Raw genomic sequence first — 24875 nt, 5'->3', positions numbered from 1 at the left:
CTGAGTTCAAATTCTGCCTTAAGGCATAATAATAGCGCCTATTTCCCAGGTTTGTTGTGAGAATCAAATGCCAAGAATACGCATATAAGGTTTGCTTACAAACCTTCAAGTGCTGTATAAATATTAGCAATTATTTTCATTTCTCTGTCTCCCCACCTCCCCCTTTTCAATCCGCTTCATCCCCATACCGAAACTTATTTGTTGTTGTTGAGTCATTTCAGTCTTGCCTGACTCTTCATGACTCTGTTTGAGGTTTTCTTGGCAAAGTTTCTGGAGTGGTTTGCCATTTCTTCTTCCATTTTATAGATGAGAAAACTGAGGCCAACAAGGTTAAGTGACTTGCCTAGAGTCACACAGCTAGCAAGAATCTGTGGCTGGATTTGAACTAGATTGAAGGCCTGGCACTCTATCCACTGCACCACCTAGCGGACCCTGAAGCTTACTTAGCTCTAACAACCACCTCTCTACCTCCCTGGTAACTCTCCTGGCAGCCACCACTCAGGATGTATCTGAGCATGTCTCCAACCCCATCTCCTGCTTGGCTAGCCCCTCCCTGAGAGCCCCGTGGAAGCATCGCACTACAATTCAAGAGATTTGGGTTCTGGGGTTCTGTTTCCCCACCCCCACTCCCCAGAACTGTTCAGGTGACCCTGGGCAAGTCACTCCCTTTCTATGCCTCAGTTTCTTGGCCCGTAAAATGAGGTGAGGCTGCCTGGTCTCCATGTCCCTTCCTTCTTGGAACAGAGATCTGTGTTCTAAGATACTAAATGACTGGTTCCTAACCCATTTTTATCTAAAAAACAAAACAAAATGAAAAACTTACTGCTTTCCCCAGGCCTTAACCTCCCACCCATGCTAATCACTGCACTGAGAAAGTCTATGACCAAAAGTCACTCTATGTCACCACCAGTATCTACTGCTGCATGCCATCAAATGAACAAGCCTTTACCTATGTCCTGGGAGCTGGAGATACAAAATCAAAAATAAAGTCCCTTCAAAAAGCTCATCTTCAGGAGAGCTAGGTAGCTTGGTGCACTGAGAGCCAGGCCTGCAGATGAGAGGTTCTGGGTTCAAATGTGGCCTCAGATGCGTCCTAGTTGTATGACCCTGGGTAAGTCATTTAACTCCAACTGCCTAGCCTTACTGCTCTTCTGCTTTGGAACTAATACTCAGTATGGATTCTAAGACAGAAGGTAAAGGTTGTTTTCTTTTTAAAGCTTACATTTAATTTGTTGGAGACAACACATTCGTACATATAGGTATAGAATAAATAAAATATAAAAATAAAAAATATTAAAAAATAAACTCAAAAGAGTTAGAGAGGGAGGATTCTAGCAATTGGGGGATCAGGAAAGGGGGCTTGGTGATGAATTTGGAATCCCAGCTATGTTCCTGGCTCTATCTTTATGACCTTGGGTAAGTCATTTCACTTCCCGATTCCATTTCCTCATCTGGGAAGTGAAGGATTCAGACTAGAAACCCTTTGAGCTCCCTTCTAGCTTTCAAGCTCTGATTTTATGAATATTTTACTGCTTACAAATGCATCTAAACATACATATATGTCATCTATGTACATTTGAAAATAGAAAAATTATAATGGATGTGAAGATATTATTTATTCAGTTTATTAGAAGGCATAATCACTTATTTGTGGATTCTCATAAATTCATGAACTGTCCTGGGAAAAAACTCTTTGGCCTCCCAGGGGTCTGTGGTAGCATCATGAATACAATTCTATGCCTGGAATCCAGAAGATTGGAATCTGGACTCAGTTTCTAGTCATGTGACTCTGGCCAAGCCATTTCACTTCTGTCCACCTTAGTCTCCTTAATTGTAAAATGGGTTTCTTAATAGCACTACCTTGTAGGGTTAAGGTGAGGCTCAAATGAGAATAATAACTACAAAGTACTTGACACATAGAAAATGCTTAATAAATGCTTGTTCCCTCTTCTCATTGGCCCCTGTATTGCATAATCTTATTATTTATCTATGTGAGGGTATCTGGGCAGTGAGGTGCACTGGAGAGAGTAGTCATAGGCCTGAAATCAGGAAGACACAAGTTCAAATCCAGCCACAGATACTCTCTAGCCACGGGACTCTGGACAAATCACTTAACCCTGCTTGACTCAGTTTCCTCATCTGTAAAATGAGCTGGAGGAGGAAATGACTCTCTACTTCAGTATCTTTGCCAAGAAAACCCCAAATGGAATTATGAAGAGTCAGAGTTGACTGAAACGACTGAACCACAACAATAAAATGGGGGTGTCTTATGTCTCCAGCCTGTCTGTAAGCACTTACAGAGGTCAAATGAACAGATCATATATCTCTTTATAATCCCACAATGCCTAGCACTTTGAAGATGCTCAATAAATGCTCATTGTTTTACATTATTTTTTTTTCTTTAAAACCCTTGTCTTCTGTCTTAAAATCAATACTGTGTATTAGTTACAAGGCAGAAGACTAGCAAGGGCTAGGCAAGGGGGATTAAGTGACTTGCCCAGGGTCACACAGCTAGGAGGTATCAGAGACCATATTTGAAACCAGTATCTCTTGTCTCTAGGCCTGGCTCTCAGTCCACTGAGCTACCCAGTTGCCCCCTATTGATTTATTTATCTATAAAGCAGTTTATTGATTGAATTTATTTTAGTTTAGTTTAGTATTAAAAACTTACCTTTCATCTTAGAATCAATACTGTGTATTGGTTCCAAGGCAGAAGAGTGGTAAGAGCTGGGCAGTTGGGGTAAGTGACTTGCCCAGGGTCACACAGCTAGGAAGCATCTGAGGTTAGATTTGAACCTAGAACCTCCCATCTCTAGGCCTGGCTCTCTAGGCAGCTACTCAGCTGCCCCTCTAGATTGAATTTAGAAACCGAAAGAAACCCAGGCATTCTGATACCCAGATTCATGCCTCTGATGCTGCATATTCAGGATGTTTTTCATCCATGATTTAGTGTCATAATCATAAGCTTTCAAGACAAAAGCAGTGAGGCTTGAGCACCAGATAGGAAGGAGGTTCTAGTCCATCTGGACCAGGCCTGAGAGTAGGAAAAAAAAGCCCCAGTTGTTTTTGGAGTCAAGGACCTGGGTTCAGTTCCCACCTTTGACGGTTACTTCCTGGTGCCCGGGCCCCCCTGCTTAACCTCTTGGTTTGCTCATCTGTCCAATGAAAGGTTTGGATTAGACAAGAAAGGACTGAATTAGAAGGCTTCCAAGGCTCCTCCGGCTTGAGGTCTAGGCTCAGGAGCCGAGGCTCCACCCCTGGCCCTGGACCATTATAAGGCCAGAGACACTCTCCAAACTTCAGCTGTAACTCAGGTGAGAATACCAGGTAGCCCAGGCTCTGGCACTTACCCATGCACCTTGCCCAGCCCCTTTTGGGGCGGGCTTGGCCAGGAAATAGTGACACCCCAGCATAGGCACTTGGGGAACCTCACTTACATGGACAGCCAGGCAGAAAGACAGCCGGAACCCAGACTCCCTGGGGTCCCCGCTCCCTCCCCCTACCATGGCCCGAAAAGCAAGCCCGACCCTGGCTGCCCCCCGGCCCGGGAAGCAGAAGAAAGGCTGGGTTTTCTTTGCCTGTATTTCCCTGGTGAGCGCCAGGGGCCGGGCCGCCTCCCATCGTGCCTCCCTGAGAAGACAACAGTTGGCAGAGGTGAGTTTCTGGGGGAGCCAGCCTCCTCTCTGGGAGCCACTGGGCTGGGCCTTGGCCAAGGCCCCAGGCTGGGGAGCCGGTTCCCTTTCATCTTCTTCAGCCATTCTCAGCCCCGCTCCATTAGAACTGGTTGAATGAGTTTGGCTCCCTGTGGGGCTTAGTGTGGCTTCGAGGGGGACCGCCCGGATGGCTGATCGGGATGTTTGGAGCTCTCATTTCTTTCTGTGTCTTCAGAAAAACCGCCGAAGAGTGTAGCGAGGTAGACCCCGCACGGCGTGTGACAGAGCATTGGCTCGGCTCTTACCTCATCTGCCGTGTGTATGCCTGGGAGTGAGCCTGTTCTGTGCCTCAGTTTCCTCATCTGGATAAAGCGTATAGGAGCCCCTCTAGGGCTGGACGGAGGATCACCCCGGAGGCCTGGGGTTCATTTTGCTTTCCTTTCTCGTCTTGTTGCCTTTCATATCCATGAAGAGCCCCATTAAAGACCCAGGCCCGCTCTCTAGGGGAATCCTAGAGCGCAAGAGCTTCAATAAGCAGGGAGCGGGCTGAGGAGCCTTTTTCTGGAGCCTTTCAGGAAGGCGTTCTTTCTGGGCCTCGGCCCGGAGGACACAACACCCAGAGTTCAGGGGGGACAGAGTAACAGGAGAAGGCGCATCGAGGGGGAGGGCTGGGGATTGCTACAAGGATTTAGCTTTCTGAATCCAAATCCCAACTCTTGGCTCTGGGAGGGCCCTGACTTCTGGAATAAAAGGCTGGGATAATCCAATGAGCACTGGGAGGGCGTCCCGAGGCAGGTTTCTAAGGTAAAGGTTGTACCTTCCCTAAGGCCTACCATAGAGTGTTCTTAGACAGAGGGACTTAAAACAAGTGCGCTGGATTGATTTTCTACAGACTTGTGATCTGGGTTCCAGTTCTGGCTTTGCCACCAACTTCTTGACTCTGGTTCTTCGTCTTTCTATCTTCTACTTGGCCCGGGCTACCTTTCAGGGTTGTTGTGCGGGAGGAATGTTGGGATGGGGGCAACCGTCTATGAAAAGTATGTAATGCAATGTAAGGAATTGATTTACTATAGGGGAGAGGGCCTGGACAGCCTGGGCCTCCCAAAGCTCTTCTTAGCCATGCCTTTCTGGAGTGTGATGACTTGGTGGAAGCTGCTTGTTCCCGTGTGAATTCATTCCAGTCATTTCAGGGAACATGCGGGCTGGAAGATTCACTAAGACGTAGACTATCAGAAATGCTAAGAAATTAAGGGGGCAGCTGGGTAGCTCAGTGGATGGAGAGCCAGGCCTAGAAATGGGAGATCCTGGGTTCAAATGTGGCCTCAGACACTTCCCAGCTGTGTGACCCTGGGCAAGTCACTTAACCCCCACTGCCTAGCCCTGACCACTCTTCCTTCTTAGAACCAATACACAATATTGATTCCAAGATGGAAGGGAAAGGAAGGAAGGAAGGAAGGAAGGAAGGAAGGAAGGAAGGAAGGAAGGAAGGAAGGAAGGAAGGAAGAGACAGACAGAGACAGGGGGAGGGAGGGGGAAGAAAGAAAAGAAAAGATTAAGAAGAAATGGTAAAGACCTTAGAATGTTGAATGTCAGAGCTGGAAGGGATAATGTAGTCCAGGCTCTTTGGGGTGCAGCTGGGGAAGCCAAGGCCCTGGGTAGGAAGCGACGTGCCCTCGGTCAAACAGAACAAGTGGCTGGGCCGGATCAAGAACCCCGGTCTCCCGAGCCTGGGTCCTTGTCTTTTCCTTACCATTCTGTCCTACGGAGAATTTATTCTTCTGTTGTCCGTGTGGATGGGAGACATCTAGGGATAGGAGGGGTGGCGGTTCCTTCAGTGGAGTCCGTTCCCTGGGAGCCCTGGGCTTTATATCCTCTGGCCCAGGGCAGCTGGAGGCCAAACACAATAGCAGCTTCTTTCCTCCTTGGGGTCTGAGGCCGGAAGCTCTTACGGACCAAGCTCAGGAAGAGTGGCTGAGCCAGAGGCCCCACCCCCGGGCTTCTCGAACCCCCAGCTTCATGAGGCTTGTCACTGCAACCCTCTTCCTAGTCTCCTCTGCCGCAGGAGGCTTCCCCGTGAGCCAGGGAGGCAGGTGAGGAATGACGTCATGCTGGGTGCCAAGAAATGACCAGGGAGACACACAGGGTGTGGCCAGGGAAATTGCCAACATCCTCCTCCTAAGAGTCCCCGCTGAGCTCTAAAAGGAGCCCGAACAGAGACTCATTGATCTAGGATAATGAGGCACCATCCTGCCTGAAGCAGGGGAATGGACAACATGAGCTCATTATATCTACTGGCCTCCCCTCGGGGAGAGCTGCTGTAATGGGAACTCACAGGGTGGAAAGATAGTGTTTCTGGGTGGTTAGGACAAGGTGTCCTTCCTGGGGCCAGCTGTGTGGAGGGGAGCAGCGCCTTGGGGAGAGACAGAGCAGGAGGATTCCTGACAATGTGGGAGATCCAGGCTTCCTAAGGGTCACACGTCTCTCCACAAGGAACCTGAGCCCTATCTTTGTTTCCTCTGGTCCCATTTGTTGCTTGTTGGGTGGCAGCTGTGAGCCCAGGGCTAGTCACCGCAAGGGGGGAACCTAGAAGCATTAACTTTGCCCTCAGACCCTCCAGAGCCGATAGGCGAAGGCAAGCCAGCCTCCTGGCAGGCGTCTCCCTAAATGCTGACACAGACTCAGCAGAGCTAAGTGGGCCTCACTGGAGAAAAGCTGGGCCAGAGGAGGAGGATGGGGATGGGAAAAGGAAAGAGTGATTTCTGAAGTTTGAATGCTTCAAAGGGAGACACCAACACGCCAAGCTTCCTACAAAAACAACTAATGTGTAAACATCCAGGCTAGTTGCCGCTCAGGTAATCAGGGAAGGCTTCCTGCAGAAGGTAGTTTTAAGTGGGTTGTTGACAGGATGAGACAAGATTACTAATAGTCTCTCATATTTGAATTGTTCTTTATGCTTTTTCAAAGCCGTTTCACATCTTTGTCATCTCATTTGATCTTCCCAAATAACAGTCCTGTTTGGGCAGGCTAAGCACGTGAAATATTATTTCAGGCACATAAAGTATTATTATTCCCTTTTACAGATGAGGAAACATGCCCAGAGGAGTAGGAGGAAGAACTGTAGTCCCTGGGGTTGTCCTCATCCAAGTTTTGTTTGACTAGGATTTTTAGCTCCACCACCCAGGTTCTTGTCCTCAGTTCAGAGCCAAGAGAAAGAAATGAGAAAGATCAGTCTTCAGGTCTTCCTTCCTCCAAACCTTGAGTCCCTTCCCCTTTACCTCAAATCACAAGCTGTTAGCTAGGGCTAGAAGGCCCCGGGAGGCAGTGGGGTACACAATGGAAAGGGTACTGGACTTGGGCTCATGGGACCTGAGATTGACTTTTAGCCCATCATTTACTCCCTCTTTAACCTCGAGCAACTCAAATTCTTTAGACACTAATTTCTTAGTCTCTGAAATGAGGAGCCAGACTTGGGTGAATTTTAGTTCCCTCCCAGCTCTTGATCTATGACTCCATGACCTAAACCAAGCCTCTCATTTTACATATGAAGGAACTGAGGCCCGAGAAGTTAGTTAAATGATTTTAGCTAAATTCACATAGGAAGTAAGTGGTAGAGGTCTGGGTAGAATCCAGGTCTTATTCTTTACTTCAGAGGTCTTTCCACTACATCTTATGTCCATGTTAGATTGGTGCAAAGGAAGTAGGAGGGTCCTGGATGGGTTGGAGAAAGATAGGTACAGATTTGCTTGGTTTGGTGGAACCTGAGTCTGGGGGTGGAGGGTGGGATAGAGGGCAGGAATAAGAAAGGAAGGGCAGGACAGAAGGAAGTAATGAAACTGGATGATTCCCAAACTTACCTATGCAAAGGAGGGTTCCCTATTCCTCTTAGAGGGTTGTACACAGATTCTACTGATCAGAGCATTTCTAGAACTGCTCTTTAGGAATGGTCTCTAGAGTGCAGAAGCCACAGAGTAGGCTCCAGCACTTTTTATTATTTAATTGTTTCATTCTACTCTTCCTCTACCCTACTCATTCTATTCTACTTCTTTTTGGGGGGTTTCTTGGCAAAGATACTGGAGTGGTTTGCCATATCCTTTTCCAGTTCATTTTCTAGATGAGGAAACTGAGGCAAACAGGACTAAGTGACATGCCCAGGGTCACACAACTTGTAAATGTCTAAGGCCAGATTTGAACTCAGGTCTTCCTGACTCCAGGTCCAGCCCTCTATCCACTGGACCATCTATGTGGGCCAGCACTTTATGCATATCATATTTAAAGGGGGTAATACTCCTGGTTTTTACTGTGCCAGATTTATTTCAGAATAACTTCAAGCTATTTACTTTTTAAAAAAAATTTTAAACTTAAACAAATAAGATGAAAATTTCCACACATAAAAGAATTATATATTAAACCACAAATCTTTATTACATTCAGCTTGCTTTTCCTTTTAGGTGTATGATAAATTCAACATATAACATTCAGAGCTATCCTGTTAGTTTAACTTTGGTTTTGGCCTATGTCTGTGCATTTAAAAAAATGCTTCATGACCCTTTTTTCTTTTTTTTACTTTTTTTGATCAACCCTTTCAGTATTTTCCCAATCCTACCTACCCACAACTCTCCACCCCCACTGAAAAAGAGAAAAATAAAACCTTTTTTAACAAATATACTGTGACAAGGAAATCACTTTAAAAGACTGATATATATTAATTTAAGGTCGCCAAGGAATTCAGCTATGTAATTCCTAAATGAAAACTCAAGTCAGCCGTCAACCTTTTATAGAGTTTAATTACAAACAGGAGAAAGAAAGGAATGAGAGAGAGAGAGAGAGAGAGAGAGAGAGAGAGAGAGAGAGAGAGAGAGAGAGAGAGAGAGAGAGAGAAAGGGGAGAGAAGGGAATAGGGCTTAAATACCCCTTCTGTTTAGGCTGGGCCAAAGGGCCCAAGCCCTTAGATAGCTGGGGCAAAGAAAGGAGATCAGTCCCTATTACTCACGTGACCAAAATGGAGAAACCATCTCCGGGGCCTCCACCTCCAGCTTCCTTCAGAGCAAGCTTCTCAGAGCACCTCTCCAACCACTCAGAGCCAAAACTCTCCAACCAACCCCTCAGTCCTCAGACCCCTCTCTCTTTAAGGAAACCATCCAAGTTCCCTCCCCTCAGTTCTCACATCTACCAGTCACTGTCCATCATTTTCCCTGTGCCAATGGTGGCTCTAGCTTAACCCAGGACCGCCCAGAGGTCTGTGGCTTTGCACATGTATGTTGAAGGTCATATTCTCAAATAATTAAATCTTGCATCTTTTGCTACAGCCCTTCCTAAATCCTGTTACCCTGAGTAGGGTAGAGATTGGAATAATTAAATTTTGATCTATGCTGCAGCCCTTCCTAAATCCTGTTAGGACTGAGTAGGGTGGAGATTGCAATTTCCAAGACCTGGTTCTGTCATTCCAAGTATCTCTATTGTATAAATTCTAAAATCAATCATGACTCAAAGAAATTCCTGTTCTATGCTTAAGCATAGGTCAAAGCCCTTTCCATTGTTCAGCAAAAGGTTTCTGTCCTAAAGTAATCTTAAGAAGGGAGGAGGAGGAACCTCCCATGCCAATGGGGTTCACGTTCCAATAGAGTTCCACTATCAATAGGAAATTTTTCAAGTATGAAATTTCCCAATAGTGAAATTTCCAACAATTATAAGTCTAAGAAATTTTAAGATTTACAATACAAAGTCAGGGAAAACGAATTCCTACCTTGGCAGTGTCCAAAAATTTATGTCATTCTGCACTTTGAATCCACCATCTCTCTGTCAGGAGGTCAAAGGCATGCTTGCTTCATCATTGGCCCCTTGGAATCATGGTTGATCATTTCAAAAAATGATCAGAGTTCTTATGTTTTTCTCTACAACATTATAGTCATGTGGTATAACATTGTAACTTCAGGTTCTGCTAATTTCACTATACATTAGTTCATGTAAGACTTCCCAAGTTTCTCTTTTGTAATTTTTTTACTGAGTGATAATATTCTGTTACATTCATATACCACCATTTATGCTGAGATTCCTCAATTGGTAGGGAACCTTGAAATTACCAATTCTTTACTTTAACAATACAGCTACTATGTGTATTTTTGATCATATGAGATTATTCCCTATATTTTTTGGGGCACAGGCCTAGTAGAAGTTTCTTGCATCAGAGACAATGCACACAGTTTAATGTCTCTGGGGCATAGATTCAAATTGTTTTCCAAAATGGCTGGATCAATTCACATTTCCATCAAGATCTTCCCAAAGACACTCCTGCAATTGTTCCTTCCTTTTTAGTCACCTTTGATCATCTGATGAGAGTGAGAGGAACCCTCAGAGTTGTTTTCATTTGCTTTTCTCCTGTTTTTTAGTGACTTGGGGTATTATTATATTATTGTTGATAGCTTGGAGTTAAACCTTAGAACTGCTTGTATATGACCTTTGACTATTTATTTATTGGTAAATGGCTCTTGTTCTTATATATTTGAATGAGTTCCTTATCCATCTTGGATATTATAGATCTTTGTATCAGGGAAGCTTGTTGCAAAGACTTTTTTCCTCAATTACTTGTTTCTCATCTAATTTGGACCACATTTGTTTTATATGTGCTAAACTTTATAAATGCCTATTTTATCCTTTGTATTTACTCCCTTGTTTAGTCACAGACTTCTGCTCTACCCATAGTTATAATAGGTTTTTCCTTTCCTGCTCAAATTTATGATTGAATTTTTTCTACCTAAGGCATGTATCCATTTGGAATTTGTCCTAGTATATGGTTATATTTGGCATATGGAGTTTATGTGGCAGAAGGGTGTGCAATGTTGGTATATGATGTAAGATATTGGTGTGTTGTGTAAAATGTTGGCCTAAACTCTGTCAGAGTAGGGTTACACTCTTTTATCTCATTCCTACAAATGAGCTTTGCCTCAAATGACTGGACTTTTTCTAGAAATCAGCTTCATGATCAACTTCATGATCTAATCTAGAATCTTTCATGAAGTAGGCATTTAAAAATTATTTATTGAATTGAAAAAAATTGAATTGAAAGTTCACTTTTAGGTAATGATTGAAAAATCAATAAAGGTCCTAAGGAACAGATTATAAAATATAGCTTGGTTTTACTGTAGAGATTAAATACAAAGTCAGAGGTGGTCATTGTAAAGGATATTTCAGTGAGGGGAAACACTACCAAGAATAGGGAGGTAATCCTCCCACTGTACTGTGCCCTTGCTAGACATCATCTAGTACCATAAATTCTCAAACTTGTTGGTTTCAGGATGCTACTTTATATACTCCCCAAAATTTTTGAGGTGCCCTAAAGAGCTTTTGTTTTTGTGAGTTATATCCCACTCAGTCAGTCAGTCAGTAAACATTTATTAAGTTAGGCAATCCCCAGGATACAAATAGAGACAAAAGACAGTCCCTGCCCTCAAGGAACTTACAGTCGAATGGGGGACACAACAGACAAACACATTTGTACAAACAAGTTATATACAGGACACATACAGGAAGGCCCTTGCATTGAGAGAGGTTGGGATTTTATTTGGGACTTAAAGGAAGCCAGTAGGTCAGAAAAAATGCCCAGAGCCAAGAAATGGAGTGTCTCATTTGTAGGATGGCCAGAAAGCCAGTATCAAGGAGAAAAGGATAAAAAAAAAATCAGTATTTTCCATCTTGGGAATTAAAACATGTTAATATTATTATGAAAACAGTTTATATTACTATGAATAGTCATATAAAAATAGGTAAAAACTCCTGGACCCTCTGAAGGATGTTGGAAGAACCCTTAGAGGATCCCCAAACTACATTTTTAAAAATGCTGATCCAGTGAATTCTGTTCAATCCTGGGCACTGAAGTTTTATAGCAACACCAAGTTATTGAACGACCTTGAGTCCATATCATAAGAATTGAAGGAACTGAGGATTTTTAGCCTGGATAAGAGAAGACTCCGGGAAGAAAAGAAAGAAGGGAGAGAGGAAGGAAAGAAGTATTTATTAAGAACCTACTATGTGTCAGAAAATGTGCTAATTGCTTTGCAAGTATTATATCATTTGCTCTTCACAACAATCCTAGGAGGTAGGTGTTATATAATCATTCCCATTATACACTTAAGGAAACTGAAGCAGGCAGAGGTTAGTTAAGTGACTTACCTGAGGTCTCACAGCTAATAAGTATATATAGCTAAATTTAAACGTAGATCTTCCTGATTCTAAGGACAGTGCTGTCTTGTGGAGGACAGATTAGTCATATTCTGTTTGTATTCAGAGGGAAGAAGCAAGAGTAATGGGGGGGGGGGGGAGTAAATTTAAGCTTGATTTTAGGAGAATCTTACAATTCAAGTTATCCAGAAATGGAATGGCTCCCTCTTCTTGGAGGTCTTTAAACTCCAGAAGACCACTTGTTGGGAAAATTCTAGTGGGAATTCCTTTTGAGTATGAGTAACTGGATAGCTATTGCAAACTCTCCAATTCTGGGATTCTTTAAAAAAATTAATGTTTGCTTACTTGTTTTTCTTTGTCACAAAATTTATTCTAGAGAGGAGAAATGAAGTGACAGAGGTAAACGCAAAAGACATCAACAGCCCTTTTAAAAAAAAATCATTTTAAAAGAAGAATCACCACCAAGGATAGTTTAAGTACTTCTCTGGGGCTTAAAAGGCCATTGCCAAAAAGAAGTTTCCTAAACATTCTAATTGCTGAGGTTCCTATCTTCCTGAAGAACTAACCAGGGCCATGCAGAGGAGGGAGGAGCTGGGGGAAGGGCCAGGGGTTTGACCACTATGGGGAAGAAATAGGAACTCTAAATTTCAGCACCCTGGTGTAAAACCCTGCTTAGGAGACCCTAGTTAGGACAGTGTAAATACATAGTTTCCAACCGCAGCTTAGTCAGACTTAGGGGGCAGGAAGGAAGAAAAAACACTGGTTAGCTTTTAAACTCCTTAAAGACCCAGATTATCTTTCATTGTCATCTTTGTTTTCTTAGCATCAAGCACAGAGCTTTGCACATAGTAGGTGTTTATTAAATGCTATTGAATCAAATACCTGTAGAGTGATATTGTGGGTACAAGGCCTTGCTGATTCATTCATCCACATTGTTTAGGGTAGGCACTCAATAAAATGCTTGCTGGATGAATCAGTGAATGCTGAATCTGACCACCTTCTCCCAAGACACCCCCTGCATTGCTGAACCAGGGTTTTAGAACAAGAGGGCCATGAGAAAACAATACTGGAGCACTCTCTCCTTGCCAGGTTAGTCATTCCCAGCTCCTTAGCCCTAGGGCTCAACCCTCTCCAGGGTTCCCTCCCCCCACAATTTTATAGGTCTAGCCTGAAATCTCCAAGCTATGATGGCCTCCTCAGCTTCTTTGCTCTTAGCCATCAGGGGGAAGGAGGGAGGACCTTCTGGGACCTCCTATCCCTAGCATTGCATCTGCCCTATCTGACGTCCCAGACGTCACCCCCTGGCAGTCCACAGGAAGCCACGCAGGCCTGGCACATGGTATGATGTGTGCTGTTTGTGAGGGGGTGTGGGGAATGACTCTGTGGGAGGCTCGAGCACGGGGCAGTGATTACACCAGGGAGCTGAGTCACTGAGGGTTCTTTCCTGATTCAGCACTATGGCCTTAGCTTGGGGTTCCCTCGTGGGGGCAGGGAATTGGTGGTCATAGACTGGTGATGAAAGAGAAGCGAGGAGCTTGAGTTCTAGTTGCACGTGCTTTCTTACCACATAAAGTAAGTCACTTCTGCTTCTGGCCCTTCACATGATATTCTGTGAAAGTTGACATCTTGGGGAGGTCCTTGGGAGGGGGCTTGGATTCCTTTGGGGAGACTTGAAAGGGGATCTCGGGTGAGGGACTTCTGGGGGAAGATACAACTCCCCAAACCTTCTCGGTTTAGGGGGCCTTTCTCTGGGGCTCTGGACACTTGGAATATTCTACTTTCAGATGTGTTCTTTCCCCCTTCGTGGTCACAGTTGCCACTTTAGCAGAAATGGGTGGAGAGGAAGTCAATAGTGCCTAACAAGGAAGAGAATCAATCAGGGAATACTCAAGCCCCAAGCTGGGAAGAAGGGAGATACAAAGACAAAAAATGAAAGTGCCTGCCCCCCAGGAGGAGGGGGGAGAAGAACACAAAAACATGTACTTAGACAAGCATATACAAAATAAATGTGAAGTAATTAAGTTAGGGAAGAAGTGCTATTAGGAGTAAGAGGTGAGGAGAAGAGGAGAGAAGCTATGATTCGATAGGACCAGAGGAACCCATTTCCTACAGTTCATAGATGTGTCTTAGACTATTGCAAGTTCAGTGGCATGTTTTTGGACAGAAAACATCTTTGAAATACTGGTCTGGGGGCAGCTGGGTGGCTCAGTGGATTGAGAGCTAGACCTAGAGACGGGAGGTCCTAGGTTCAAATGTGACCTCAGATACTTCCTAGATGTGTGACCCTGGGCAAGTCACTTGACCCCATTGCCTAGCCCTTACCACTCTTCTGCCTTGGAGCCAATACACAGTATTGGCTCCAAGACAGAAGGTAAGGGTTTAAAAAAAAATGAAAAAGAAATACTGGTCTGATCCAAGAGCATAGTTACTTTAAGGCAGATGGTAACCTACCAGCCAAAACCATGAGGAAGGATGAGAGTTCTGGACGAGGGAGAGACAAGACTTGAATTTGAGGGATGGCTCATTTTTACAAGATGTGCATCTCTTAGCAAGTTACTCAGTTTCCTTTTCTGTAAAGTTGGGAGAGTAATACCTGCCTGCCCCGTCTAGCTCTCTCGTTTATTGTGGAGAATAGTTGAAATAATGGGTTGTGAAAGCACTTGATATAATGCAGACTGCTATATAAATATAAACATGTTAATGATTGCTCCCAGGCTTAGGTGCCTCTTTCTGCTCTCTCTTCTTTCATTCTCCCAGACCTGACATTTGATATCCTGCTCTGAGGGACCTTCGTCTTCTTTGCATCCCTTTCTTAGTCTTTGAAATGGGGTTAATAATGCCAGGTCTATTCCCTCCCTGGAGGAGATAAGACTAATTAAATGCACCACCCAAGGGGGAGTAATGGAGAGTGAAATGGAGAGTTTGCTCCAAGGGAGGGACAACCTGAGGGAAGATGTTTTAGTTTGGAGCTTAAGGGGCTGTTTTCAAAGAGAACCCCCTTCAGCTTCTTTGTTGACTCATCGTGAAATCCCTGAGAGGTGGCCCTGGCATCCACACTCCCTCATTTCTTCCTCAAGCCGCTGAACTGCTCTGAAATAGCAGATTTCCCCTGCCGTTGTGGTCAGGTTACATCAGTCATGTCACAAATCTAAAGCCAGAAGGGACTTTGAAAGGCATTTAGGCCAGCCCTTTCATTCATAAAGATGAAACTGAGGCCCAGTGAACTTAAGTGACTTAATCAGAGGTGGAATTTGAAGCTAGAACCTAACAGCTGTTTTTGCTAGCACTTCCACTCTACTGACCTTCATAAATGGCCATCCAGGACCTTCCCCTCACTCCAAATCATCAAGTAGTGGCCTTAAGTAGGGGTTTTTAACCAAGGTACTATGAACTTAAAAAAACACATTTCAAGATCATTCATCTCTCGCCCCCCCCCCCTTTGTAATATGTGCTTTATGTTGTCGTTGTGCATTTAAGACTATTATTCTAAAAAGAGAGAGAGAGAGAGTACAGCCTTCATCAGATTCACCGCAGGGTCCCTAACACAAAAGGTTCAGAACCGGAGACCTCTTGGGATCTGTGTCCCACTCTCTGCAGGGCAGAAGCCCTCTAGGCTGGCAAAGGAAAGTGCAGCCAGGCCAATTCCGGCCAAATTGGCCATCTCTCCTCAGCAGAAGAGGGCTAGAGGAGCCCAGGAGGCACTCCAGGCACAGATGCTAACTAACACTCATCAGAACTAACCCCCAGGGGCACACTAACTACGGTTTCAGTGCACCAACAGAGAGAGAATTCGCCATTCATTTTTCCACAAATATTAAACGAAGTCCGTGTGCCGAGAACCGTGCTAAGGTGAGGGTCGGTGGGATGGAGGTTAAACAAAATTTTTTTTAAAGCAGAATGCCTGTGTTGGGCACGGAATGGGGAAGACCTGAATTCAGATCCGACCTCAGACTTGCTGTGTAACTCTGGCCAAATCACTTAACTTCTGTATGCCTCAGTTTCCTCAGATAGCATCCACTTCTACTTGTGAACACCAAATGAGATAATATCTGTAAAGTGATTAGCACTGGGCCCAGCACGGAGGAAGCTCTTTCTAAATGCTGGTTCCTTCTCTCCTCTTGGAGTTGACAGTCTAGTTAGAGGATAAGCTCTAAATGCAGATAACTAGAATTCACCGTTTTACTTGTGGTGTGAAGTATTAGAGATGCGAAATAAAGCCCACTTACCAGCCCCTTTCCCAGAGCGGGATCCCACTCCCTCCCGCCTCACTGTCTTCCCTGCCTGGGCCCCCTTCTTGGCTTACTTCACTCGTCTCCCCTCTTCCCCTCGGGTCTGGGGGATCCCGCCCCCAGTCGCAGCCCGCCCAGCCAGGGCTTGGCCCGCCTCCCGGCTTTCGGGCTGTCGCGTCCATTTGGGGCCCCGCCTCCGGACTCCGCCCCCAGTCCCTGACATCAGCCCGGGCCCGAGCCCGGCGCAGAGCGCGGAGCGCAGCTCAGCCCAGCGCTCCCGCCGCCCGACTCACCAGCCCAGTGCCTGGGGCCCCGGGGGGCCGAGGCCGGGCCGGCGGCGGGCCGGGGTCGCCGCCCGCCCGCTCCCTGCGACCCTCCATGGTGCAGCTCATGTGGTCCGAGTCGCCGCGGGGACAGTCGCTGCCGCCGCAGCAGCACAAGCATGAGCCGTCCGGGGCTGGCGGCGGCGCTTCCGAGAGCATGTTCCCGGGCTCTCGGCGTAGCCGCAGCCTGTGGGATGCGGTGCGCCTCGAGGTGGCCCCCGCCGACAGCAGCCCCGTGGTGCTGCACAGCTTCACTCAGCTGGACCCGGACTTGCCGCGCCTGGAGGTGAGAGCAGGGAAGAGGAGAATGGGGGGAGGTGGGGAGAGAGGAGCTGGAGGCAGGCCTGGGGAGAGAGGACTGGCCTGGAGCTGTGATGGGGAGGTGGGGTGTTGGGGACCAGAGGAAACGATCCCGGGATCTGTCTCAATGACTGTGCGCGTCCCCTCTACCATTCCACCATTGCTTCTCTCCAGGATAAACGTCAACCTTGCCCATCCCCGATCGACACCCCTCCCCCACTTTTAAATGTCTTGTAGTAGTAAAAGCGAAGAGTAAATATTTCCTTCCTTTACAATTTCCCAGACCCCAGGATGGTAGGGGAGTTCTGGTGGGGTGGGGGCGCAGTGGAGAGATTCGTTCAGTTTGCCAATATTGGGGATTTTTAACTTTGGACCAGGATTCCTTCTGCCCTTTTGCCTGAAACACCTCTCCCTTCACTTTGCTCCCATCAGTAAAACCTTCTGCAGGCCATATGACACAAATTAGAGATTTGCTGACGTTTATGGGGGGGTTTTGGTTGTTGTCAGACATCTAAAACCTGTTCAAGAATTGAGCAGGTAGGCCAGGAAAGTATAGCAGTTAAACAAGCAGTTAAAGCAAGGGTCTTTACTCTTTAAGTACCTCACAAGTCCAGCATGAGAGACCTTTTGTTCTAGGGAAATTGGACAGTCAGAAGATCTGGGCTCTAGTTCTAACTCAGACAGTGATTTTGGGGAAACAACTATCCTTTGGGCCTCAAGATTCCTATAAAATTCCTGTTGATATTCCTATGTCTCTCTCTATATTTACATACATATATATTCACATCTATAAAATGGGTTGGACTGGCTGAGCTCTGAAAGCTTTCCAGCTCCAGATTTCTAGCATTTTGTAAATTTCTGGTGTTGGAAGGGACCATTGGCCATCTGAGCCAATCTCTTCCTTTTACAGAATAGGGAAACTGATGCCTTGTGAAGGGAAGTGTTTTTCTCAAGGTCACATGGCTACTTAGTTCCTGTACTTGACCTAATCTCTTGCCACTCATTCCAGCATTCTTTCACTACCATCACCTCTAATTTATGACTTCCCACAACAGTAGATGATACATAGGAGGACGTAGTCCAGGTATGTACTGGAGATACCATCCATCTGACTGTACAGATGGAGAAGAGGAAGAGGGTGTCTGTCAGTTAGTACCAGGGGAATGGATTCATTCTTTCATTCTACTTTGGGAAAAGTTTTAAAATACTTTTTGGAAAGGGGAGAGAATGCGATATAGTAGTTGTGCAGGGCCCCCCGCATCAGTTAACATGGGAATCTGAGGGGCTAAAAACCCAGAACCCAGTTGTCCTATAGTTTGATCATTTTCCTCTCCCTTTCCCAGTATACCTTGGTCCTAAATGGTTTACAAGAGAAATAATGTAATTATCAACCTTCTGGATACCTCCCGACTGACAGCCACCTGCTCTCTGATGCCTCTTGGAGTCAATTAGGTAGAATTTAGCTGGGTGAATTCAGGTCATATCCAGGGATATGAGACTAGAATTCTCCATGGACACCAGGGGCCACCGGCATTTCCACACTGCAGGACTATGGAGCTTGGCATGATTCTGGGCTCTGACTCAGAGCAGGTGGCCCCAACATTGCTGGGGTCCGTTAGATACCAATCCCATTACTTCTAGGCAGAAGGCCAGGCCCTGAAAGGGCCATTAGGAAGAACCACAGAGATTGGGGGTTGGTGGTGGAATATTGGCAGCACTGGAAGGGGGGTAGACAGGAATTGTGGACTTAAAGACCTATGATTTCATCAGGCAAAGAGTTTGTCCTGTGTATTTGGGCCTTGGGGGGTTGGTGAATGATGGACTGCAGATGCTCTGTGTGTGTGTGTGTGTGTGTGTGTGTGAGAGAGAGAGAGAGGGAGAGGGAGAGAGACAGAGAGAGAGAGAGAGAGAGACAGAGAGACAGAGAGACAGAGAGAGAGAGGGAGAGGGAGAGAGACAGAGAGAGGAGAGAGAGAGAAGAGAGAGAGGGAGAGGGAGAGGGAGAGGGACAGAGACAGAGAGAGGAGAGAGAGAGAAGAGAGAGAGGGAGAGGAAGAGGGACAGAGAGAGAGAGAGGAGAGAGAGAGAGAGAGAGAGAGAGAGAGAAAGAAAGGGGGGGGAGAGAGAGGGAGAGGGAGAGGGAGAACTCAAGCAAGTGCCCAGTGAGTTGTGGGGGATCCTTAGAATATATTAATCATCTCTCCCCTGCTTTTCCTTTAAACTCACTTTGCCTTTAGCTGGATCAGGGGAAAACTTTTTGGCAGCTTGGGCCCCATTTCCAGGGAGGGACCCTTTAAACCAATATCCCTGTGGCCGTGTTCCAAGCCATAGCAGGATGGATGGCTGACCTCTGTTTCCCCTGCTTCCCCAGGGTCCTTCAGACAGTGAAGAAGGAGTGTGGTTAACAGGGTTAGGAGGCTTAAGGTATGGAAGCACTGCGTGGCCATCTGTTATACGGGAGGTAGCAGAGCCTTCCTGTGGCCCTGAACTCCAACCTGGCCAGTTATTCTTACCTTTTGCTCATCCTTTAGCTCCTGGGAATTCTAGGGTCATGAAGGTGACTGAGGCCTCCTTTAGGGAGAGGCCCTAAAGGAAGACTCCCTCGAGTAAGGGTGGGAGGTGTCTTGACACTGTTTACAGCCGCTCATCTGGTTTTCATTATGTCTGGCAGGAAATCTGGCTCACTAAATAAATCCTTTTGCACAGGGAGAGCCTGGATTGATTCTTGGCAGCCAGGCTTTGATAGGAAGGTTGAGTTGGGGGGAAAACCACAAGCCCTTGATATTTTTTTCTTCTTCTCACCCTCGTCTTCTCCTCCATCTTGGTTCCCAGCTGTGTTGCCTGCTGCCTGCCTTCTCTCTCCCTCAGTCAGTGTTGTCCCTGTCTCAGAATTAAAGGGTAAAAGTTCTGGCTAGGGGAAAGAAAACCAGGGTCCTGGCAGTGGAAGCCTGGGGACGGAAGCCGAAATACAATGTTCATTTACCATCAGCCCCACCACCCCAGGGGAAGTCGGGGAAGTCCCCATCCCTCTTGCCAACATCCTCTCCCCTCCTGGGGCGGATTTCCTCGGGGCTACAGCTTGCCAGGGCTTGGGCAGGAACAGGGAGCTTCAGACCAAGGCCATCTTTGATTATAGCTCAGGCTTCTTCACTAGGAAAGCAGCCTGTTCTTCCTCCCCTGTATCCCAGAAGACCAGGGCTGGTCGAGCTGCCACTGGGTCCTCCTCTCCCTTCCCTGGATGTTGCCCCAACATCTAGGTGTGTTCAGTTACCTCTGTCTTGAAGTAAGCCAAATCTCACTCCTGCCTGGAACCTACAGTGTGATTTTTACCTTTCAAGAGGTTAGGCAGTTGTGGCTTTACATTAATAGAGACTTAGTGTCCAGGATGTGGGAGGTCTGGCCCCGGTCAGAACCAATCTGTGGGGTGTTGTGTTCAGTTCTGGCTGCCACGTTTAAGGAAGGACATTGACAAACTGGAGTGTATCCAGCAGAGAATGACGAGGATGGAGAGAAGACTGGAGATAATGCCATATGAGGATTGGCCAAAGTAATTGGGATATTTAAAGTGGAGAAGAGACAGCTTTGCAGTGGTGGGACATGGAAGCTTTCAGGTCCAGTATGTGAAGGGCTCTCATGGAGAAGAGGACTTAGACCCGTTCTGCTTGGCTCCAGAGGGCAGGATTAGGAATGAGGGCTAGAAATGGCCAAAAAGGAAGATTTTGTCTCATAAAGAGGTTTTCCTTTATCATTAGAGCTGTCCCAAAGTAGTGTGCATTTATTGCCTTGGGAGAGAAGTTACAATCCCTGAAAGTGTTTTAGTGTGGAGGCTTGGGGATATTAAAAAGGGTAGATGGGGATGGGGAAGAAGTTGCTCAGTTACACATTCCTTACCTTTAGGCAAGAGGATGCCTAAATTCCCATAGATAGTGCTTATTAGTTTTCAAACATTTATTTGGCACCTCATGTAGACAAGACACAGGGCTAGGCTTTTTTTTAAACCCTTACCTTCTGCTTTAGAATTATACTAAGTATCAGTTCCAGGGCAGTCTGGTGGTAAGGACTAGGCAATTGAGGTTATACAACTTGCCTAGGATCTCTCAGCTAGAAGTGTCTGATGTCAAATTTGAACTCAGGTCCTTCTGACTCCAGGCCTGGCTGTCTATCCACTGAGGCACCTACCTGTCTCTTGCTAGGCTTTCATTTATTTATTTATTTTTAATTGATTTTTTTGAAAAATATTTTTCCATGTTTACCTGATTCATTTTCTTTCCCTCCCCCCTCCCAGAGCCAACAAAAAATTCCACTGAGTTGTACAAATGTTGTCACTTGATACCTATTTCCATATTATTCATTTTTGCTATAGAGTGATTTTTTAAACCCTAAACCCCAAATCACATAACCATATATACATGTGATAAGTGATGTCATATGGTTGTTTTTGTTTTTTTCATTTCTATTCCTATAGTTCTTTCTCTCAATGTGGTTAGTTAGCATTCTTTTCCATAAGTCCTTCAGGAATGTCCTGGCTTGTTGCATTGCTACTAATAGCAGAGTCCATTACATTGGATTGCTCCACAGTGTTTTTCTTTCTGTGTACAATGTTCTCCTGGTTCTGCTCATTTCACTCTGCGTCAGTTCATTGAGATTCTCCCAGCACATATAGAAAGCCTTTATTATTATATTTATATATATATATATATAATATATAACATATATATTATATTATCATTATTCCTTTGAGCACAATAGTATTCTATCACTATCATATACCACAGTTTGTTCAACCATTCCCCAATTGGAGGGCATTCCCTCGTTTTTCAATTTTTTGCCACCACAAAGAGTGTGACTATGAATTTTTTTGTACAAATATTTTTCCTTATTATCTCTTTGGGATACAAACCCAGCAGTGGTATTGCTGGATCAAAGGATAGGTATTCATTTAAAACCCTTTGTGCATAATTCCAAATTGCCTTCCAGGATGGATGGATGAATTGACAACTCCACTAGCAATGCATTAGTGTACTGATTTTGCCACAACTCTTCCAACACTTATTATTTTCCTTTACTGTCATATTGATCAATCTGTTAGGTATGAGGTGATACGTCAGCATTGTTTTGATTTGCATTTCTCTAATTAGAAGAGATTTAGAACACTTTTTCATGTGCTTATTGATATTTTTTATTTCTTTATCTGAAAACTGCCTATTTATGTTCCTTCACCATTTGTCAATTGGGGAATGGCTTGATTTTTTAAATACAATTGAATAAGCTTCTTATTAATTTGAGAAATGAGACTTTTGCCAGAGGTTTTTATTCTAAAATTTTTTTCCAATTTGTTGCTTCCCTTCTAATTTTGGTTGCATTGGCTTTGTTTGTATAGAGACTTTTAAATTTAATATAATCAAAATTATTCATTTTATATTTTGTAGTGTTCTCTATCTCCTGCTTGGTCTCAAATTCCTTCCTTTCCCATAGATCTGACAGGTGTACTATCCCTATGTTTACCTACTTTGTTTTTGACTTTCCTCTTTATATTTAAGTCATCTACCCACTCTTGAGTTAATCTTGGTCTAGTCTAAGCCTAATTTCTCCCATATTATTTTCCAATTCTCCCATCAGTTTTTGTCAAATAGTGGGTTCTTGTTCCAAAAGTTGGGATCTTTGGGTTTATCGAACACTATCTTGCTACTGTCATTTACCCCAAGTCTATTCTTTTGGTCTATTCTTCTGTCTCTAAGCCAGCACCATATAGTTTTGATGATCACTGCTTTATAGTATAGTTTGAGATCTGGTAACTCTAGGCTTCCATCCTTCATATTTTTTTTCATAATTGACCCTGATATTCTTTTGTTCTCCCAGATGAACTTTGTAATATTTTTTTCTAATTCTATAAAAAAGTGTTTTTGTGGTTTGAAAGGTATAGCACCAAATAAGTAAATTAATTTAGGTAGGATTGTCATTTTTATTGTATTTCTTGCTAGACTTTTAAACACCTTCATAACCTGGCCCCCTCTTACCTGTCCAGTTATCTTTCATCTTACTCCCAACCAGCTATTTTAGGGTCCAGTGACATCGACCTCCTTACTTGTTCTTCCAAAACAAAATTCTTTCTCCCAATTGCATTCAGTTTTACTGGATGCATCTCCTGCCTAGAACACTAGCCTTCTTTGCCTCTGGCTTCTGGCTTCCTTCTAGTCTTAGCTAAAATCTAATTTTCTGCAAGAAGCCCTTCCTGCTCCACCCCAATGATGGTGCCCTCCTTCCAAGATTTTTTCCAATGTATGCTGTATATCTCCCGTTGGTATATAGTGGAACATGGCAACCCACTGCATACCAACAATGACTGTGAGCTCCCCGAGTGCAGATACCATGCTCGGTTTGCCTTTTATACCCTCAGCACTTAGCACAGTGCTAGGCACAGTAGCTGGGTACTTAATAAATGCTTGCTGTCATGACTTGACAAGGCAGAGTCAGTTGTACAAGAGTCTAACATTCAATCCTTGTCTTCAGTGAACTGAATGTATGGTTTGAGAGACATGAAAAGATAACCATCAGTATGCCAAGGTGCAATACAACCAGTGCCATATGAGTCATGTAAACAGTTAAATGCTGGAGTAGTTTTAAGGAGGGAAAATTCTCTTATCATGTTAGCTAGAGGGCATCTTCAACTAGAACAGTTACTGAGTCTAGAGAGGAGGGAAGACACCCAAGGTCACAAAGGTTGCCCAATTTGGAATGGTATCCCTGAATTAACTGGACCTTGAAGAATGGTAAGCATTCATAACTGTGTGACCCTGGGCAAGTCACTTAACCCCAGTTGTCTAGCCCTTACCTCTCTTCTTCCTTGGAACCAATACTTAGCATTGATTCTAAAACAGAAGGTAAGGGTTTTTTAAAAAATGGTAGCATTTAGATAGTTGGGAAGGACCATCTAGGGAATGGGGAATAGATATTCCTCATATATATGTATATATAAATATTATATGTGTTTATATTTATATATTAAATATAGGTGTATATATAATATATATATATAAAAACTCTTACCTTCTGTCTTTAGAATCAATGCTAAGTATCAGTTCCAAGGCAGAAGAGTGATAAAGACTAGGAAATGGAGATTAAGTGACTTGTCCAGGGTCACACAACTAGGAAGTATATGAAGCCAGATTTTAACTCAGCCCTTTCTCTAGGCCTGGCTCTCAATCTACTGTGCCACCAAGCTGCTCCTTTTCCCATATATTATTAAAGAACAGGATCACACTGAGGGAAAAACCATTATCTCCCTGTGCTCTGGACCTTATTGGAAAGTTTTTGTGTCTAACCACAGCTGCAATCAAAGTTTATTTCCTCCTTTTGTCTGGCTTGAGGGAGGATGGAGGGTATAGAGTTGATATTTCCTAGGTTAGTCATCTCTCATCCCTGAGGTTTCCCTGGCACGTTGAGAGAGAGAAAAAGAGAGAGAGAATGGGAATGATTTTCTGAGCATGCACATGTTTTACAGTCTGCATGGATCATATTATGTGTTGGTATTTCCTGGTCAAGTCCTGCCCCTTGGCCTCTTTCCAAAAAGGTGCAGTCTTCTCCAAAGCTTCAGGGCATGTAGAGTTCAACAAGAGCCAGTTGCTGCCCTGTGAGTGCTTTGCTCATCTCCCCTCCCTTCCTCTCTCCTCTTCTCATCCCTCCTCCCCTTCTCCCAGAGCTCAGATGGATATAGAAGCACCCACCCTGCCTTCGCTGCCACCAAAGTCTTCATATTACCCAGCAGCTCAGGTTCTCCTCTTGCTGTTGCCTTGTTCCAGGGTGGATGGGACGGGAGGTAGGGTGGGGGGAGGTATTGGGTGTTTTGGCACCAAGCCCCAGTTCCTGGAGGAATGCGCCGGAACACCTGTGGGTGTGGGAGATTCAGCGCTCTGAGCTGTTGGCCCTGTTTTCCTTCAGGCTGAGGGCTGGGGGTGACCCCAGTCTCAGTGGGATCCTACAATAACTGTAGGAGAGGCAATGCCAACTGCATCCTCAAGAAGGGGGGGTGGGTAGAATTGTTTCAAGGGCGAAGGGCCTTCCAGGCCTCAAGACAAAAACCAAGCAGCCATTCTCAGGCACTATCCGTGATGGGAGAGAATCTGTCTGACTTCTGGTGCTATCATGCAGCTCTTGGTCTTGCTAGGGAATATTGCTTTGAAGCTCTCTCTCTCTCT

General features: G+C 45.0%; 1 protein-coding gene across 10 annotated transcripts in view; it reads left to right on the top strand.

Annotated features, from left to right (window-relative positions):
- RALGDS (ral guanine nucleotide dissociation stimulator) overlaps positions 1-24875 on the top strand; it is a 99196-nt gene that overhangs the window by 36633 nt on the left and 37688 nt on the right. For 2 of the 10 annotated variants that reach the window (XM_007475219.2, XM_016422872.2), the window contains exon 1: positions 16288-16666. The exons of 6 other annotated variants lie outside the window; for them this stretch is intronic. In XM_007475219.2, coding sequence (XP_007475281.1) covers positions 16436-16666 — 231 coding nt within the window. In that variant the 5' untranslated portion in view covers positions 16288-16435. Of the gene's footprint in view, positions 1-3292; positions 3655-16034; positions 16667-24875 lie in introns of those variants that run through there. 2 more of the 10 variants (XM_056812635.1, XM_007475217.2) reach the window with 2 other exon arrangements.

The sequence above is a fragment of the Monodelphis domestica genome, chromosome 1 (assembly GCF_027887165.1).
Source record: "Monodelphis domestica isolate mMonDom1 chromosome 1, mMonDom1.pri, whole genome shotgun sequence".
NCBI lineage: Eukaryota > Metazoa > Chordata > Mammalia > Didelphimorphia > Didelphidae > Monodelphis > Monodelphis domestica.
Note: the sequence above shows the minus strand (reverse complement) of the source record. Positions and strands in the feature narration are given on the sequence as shown.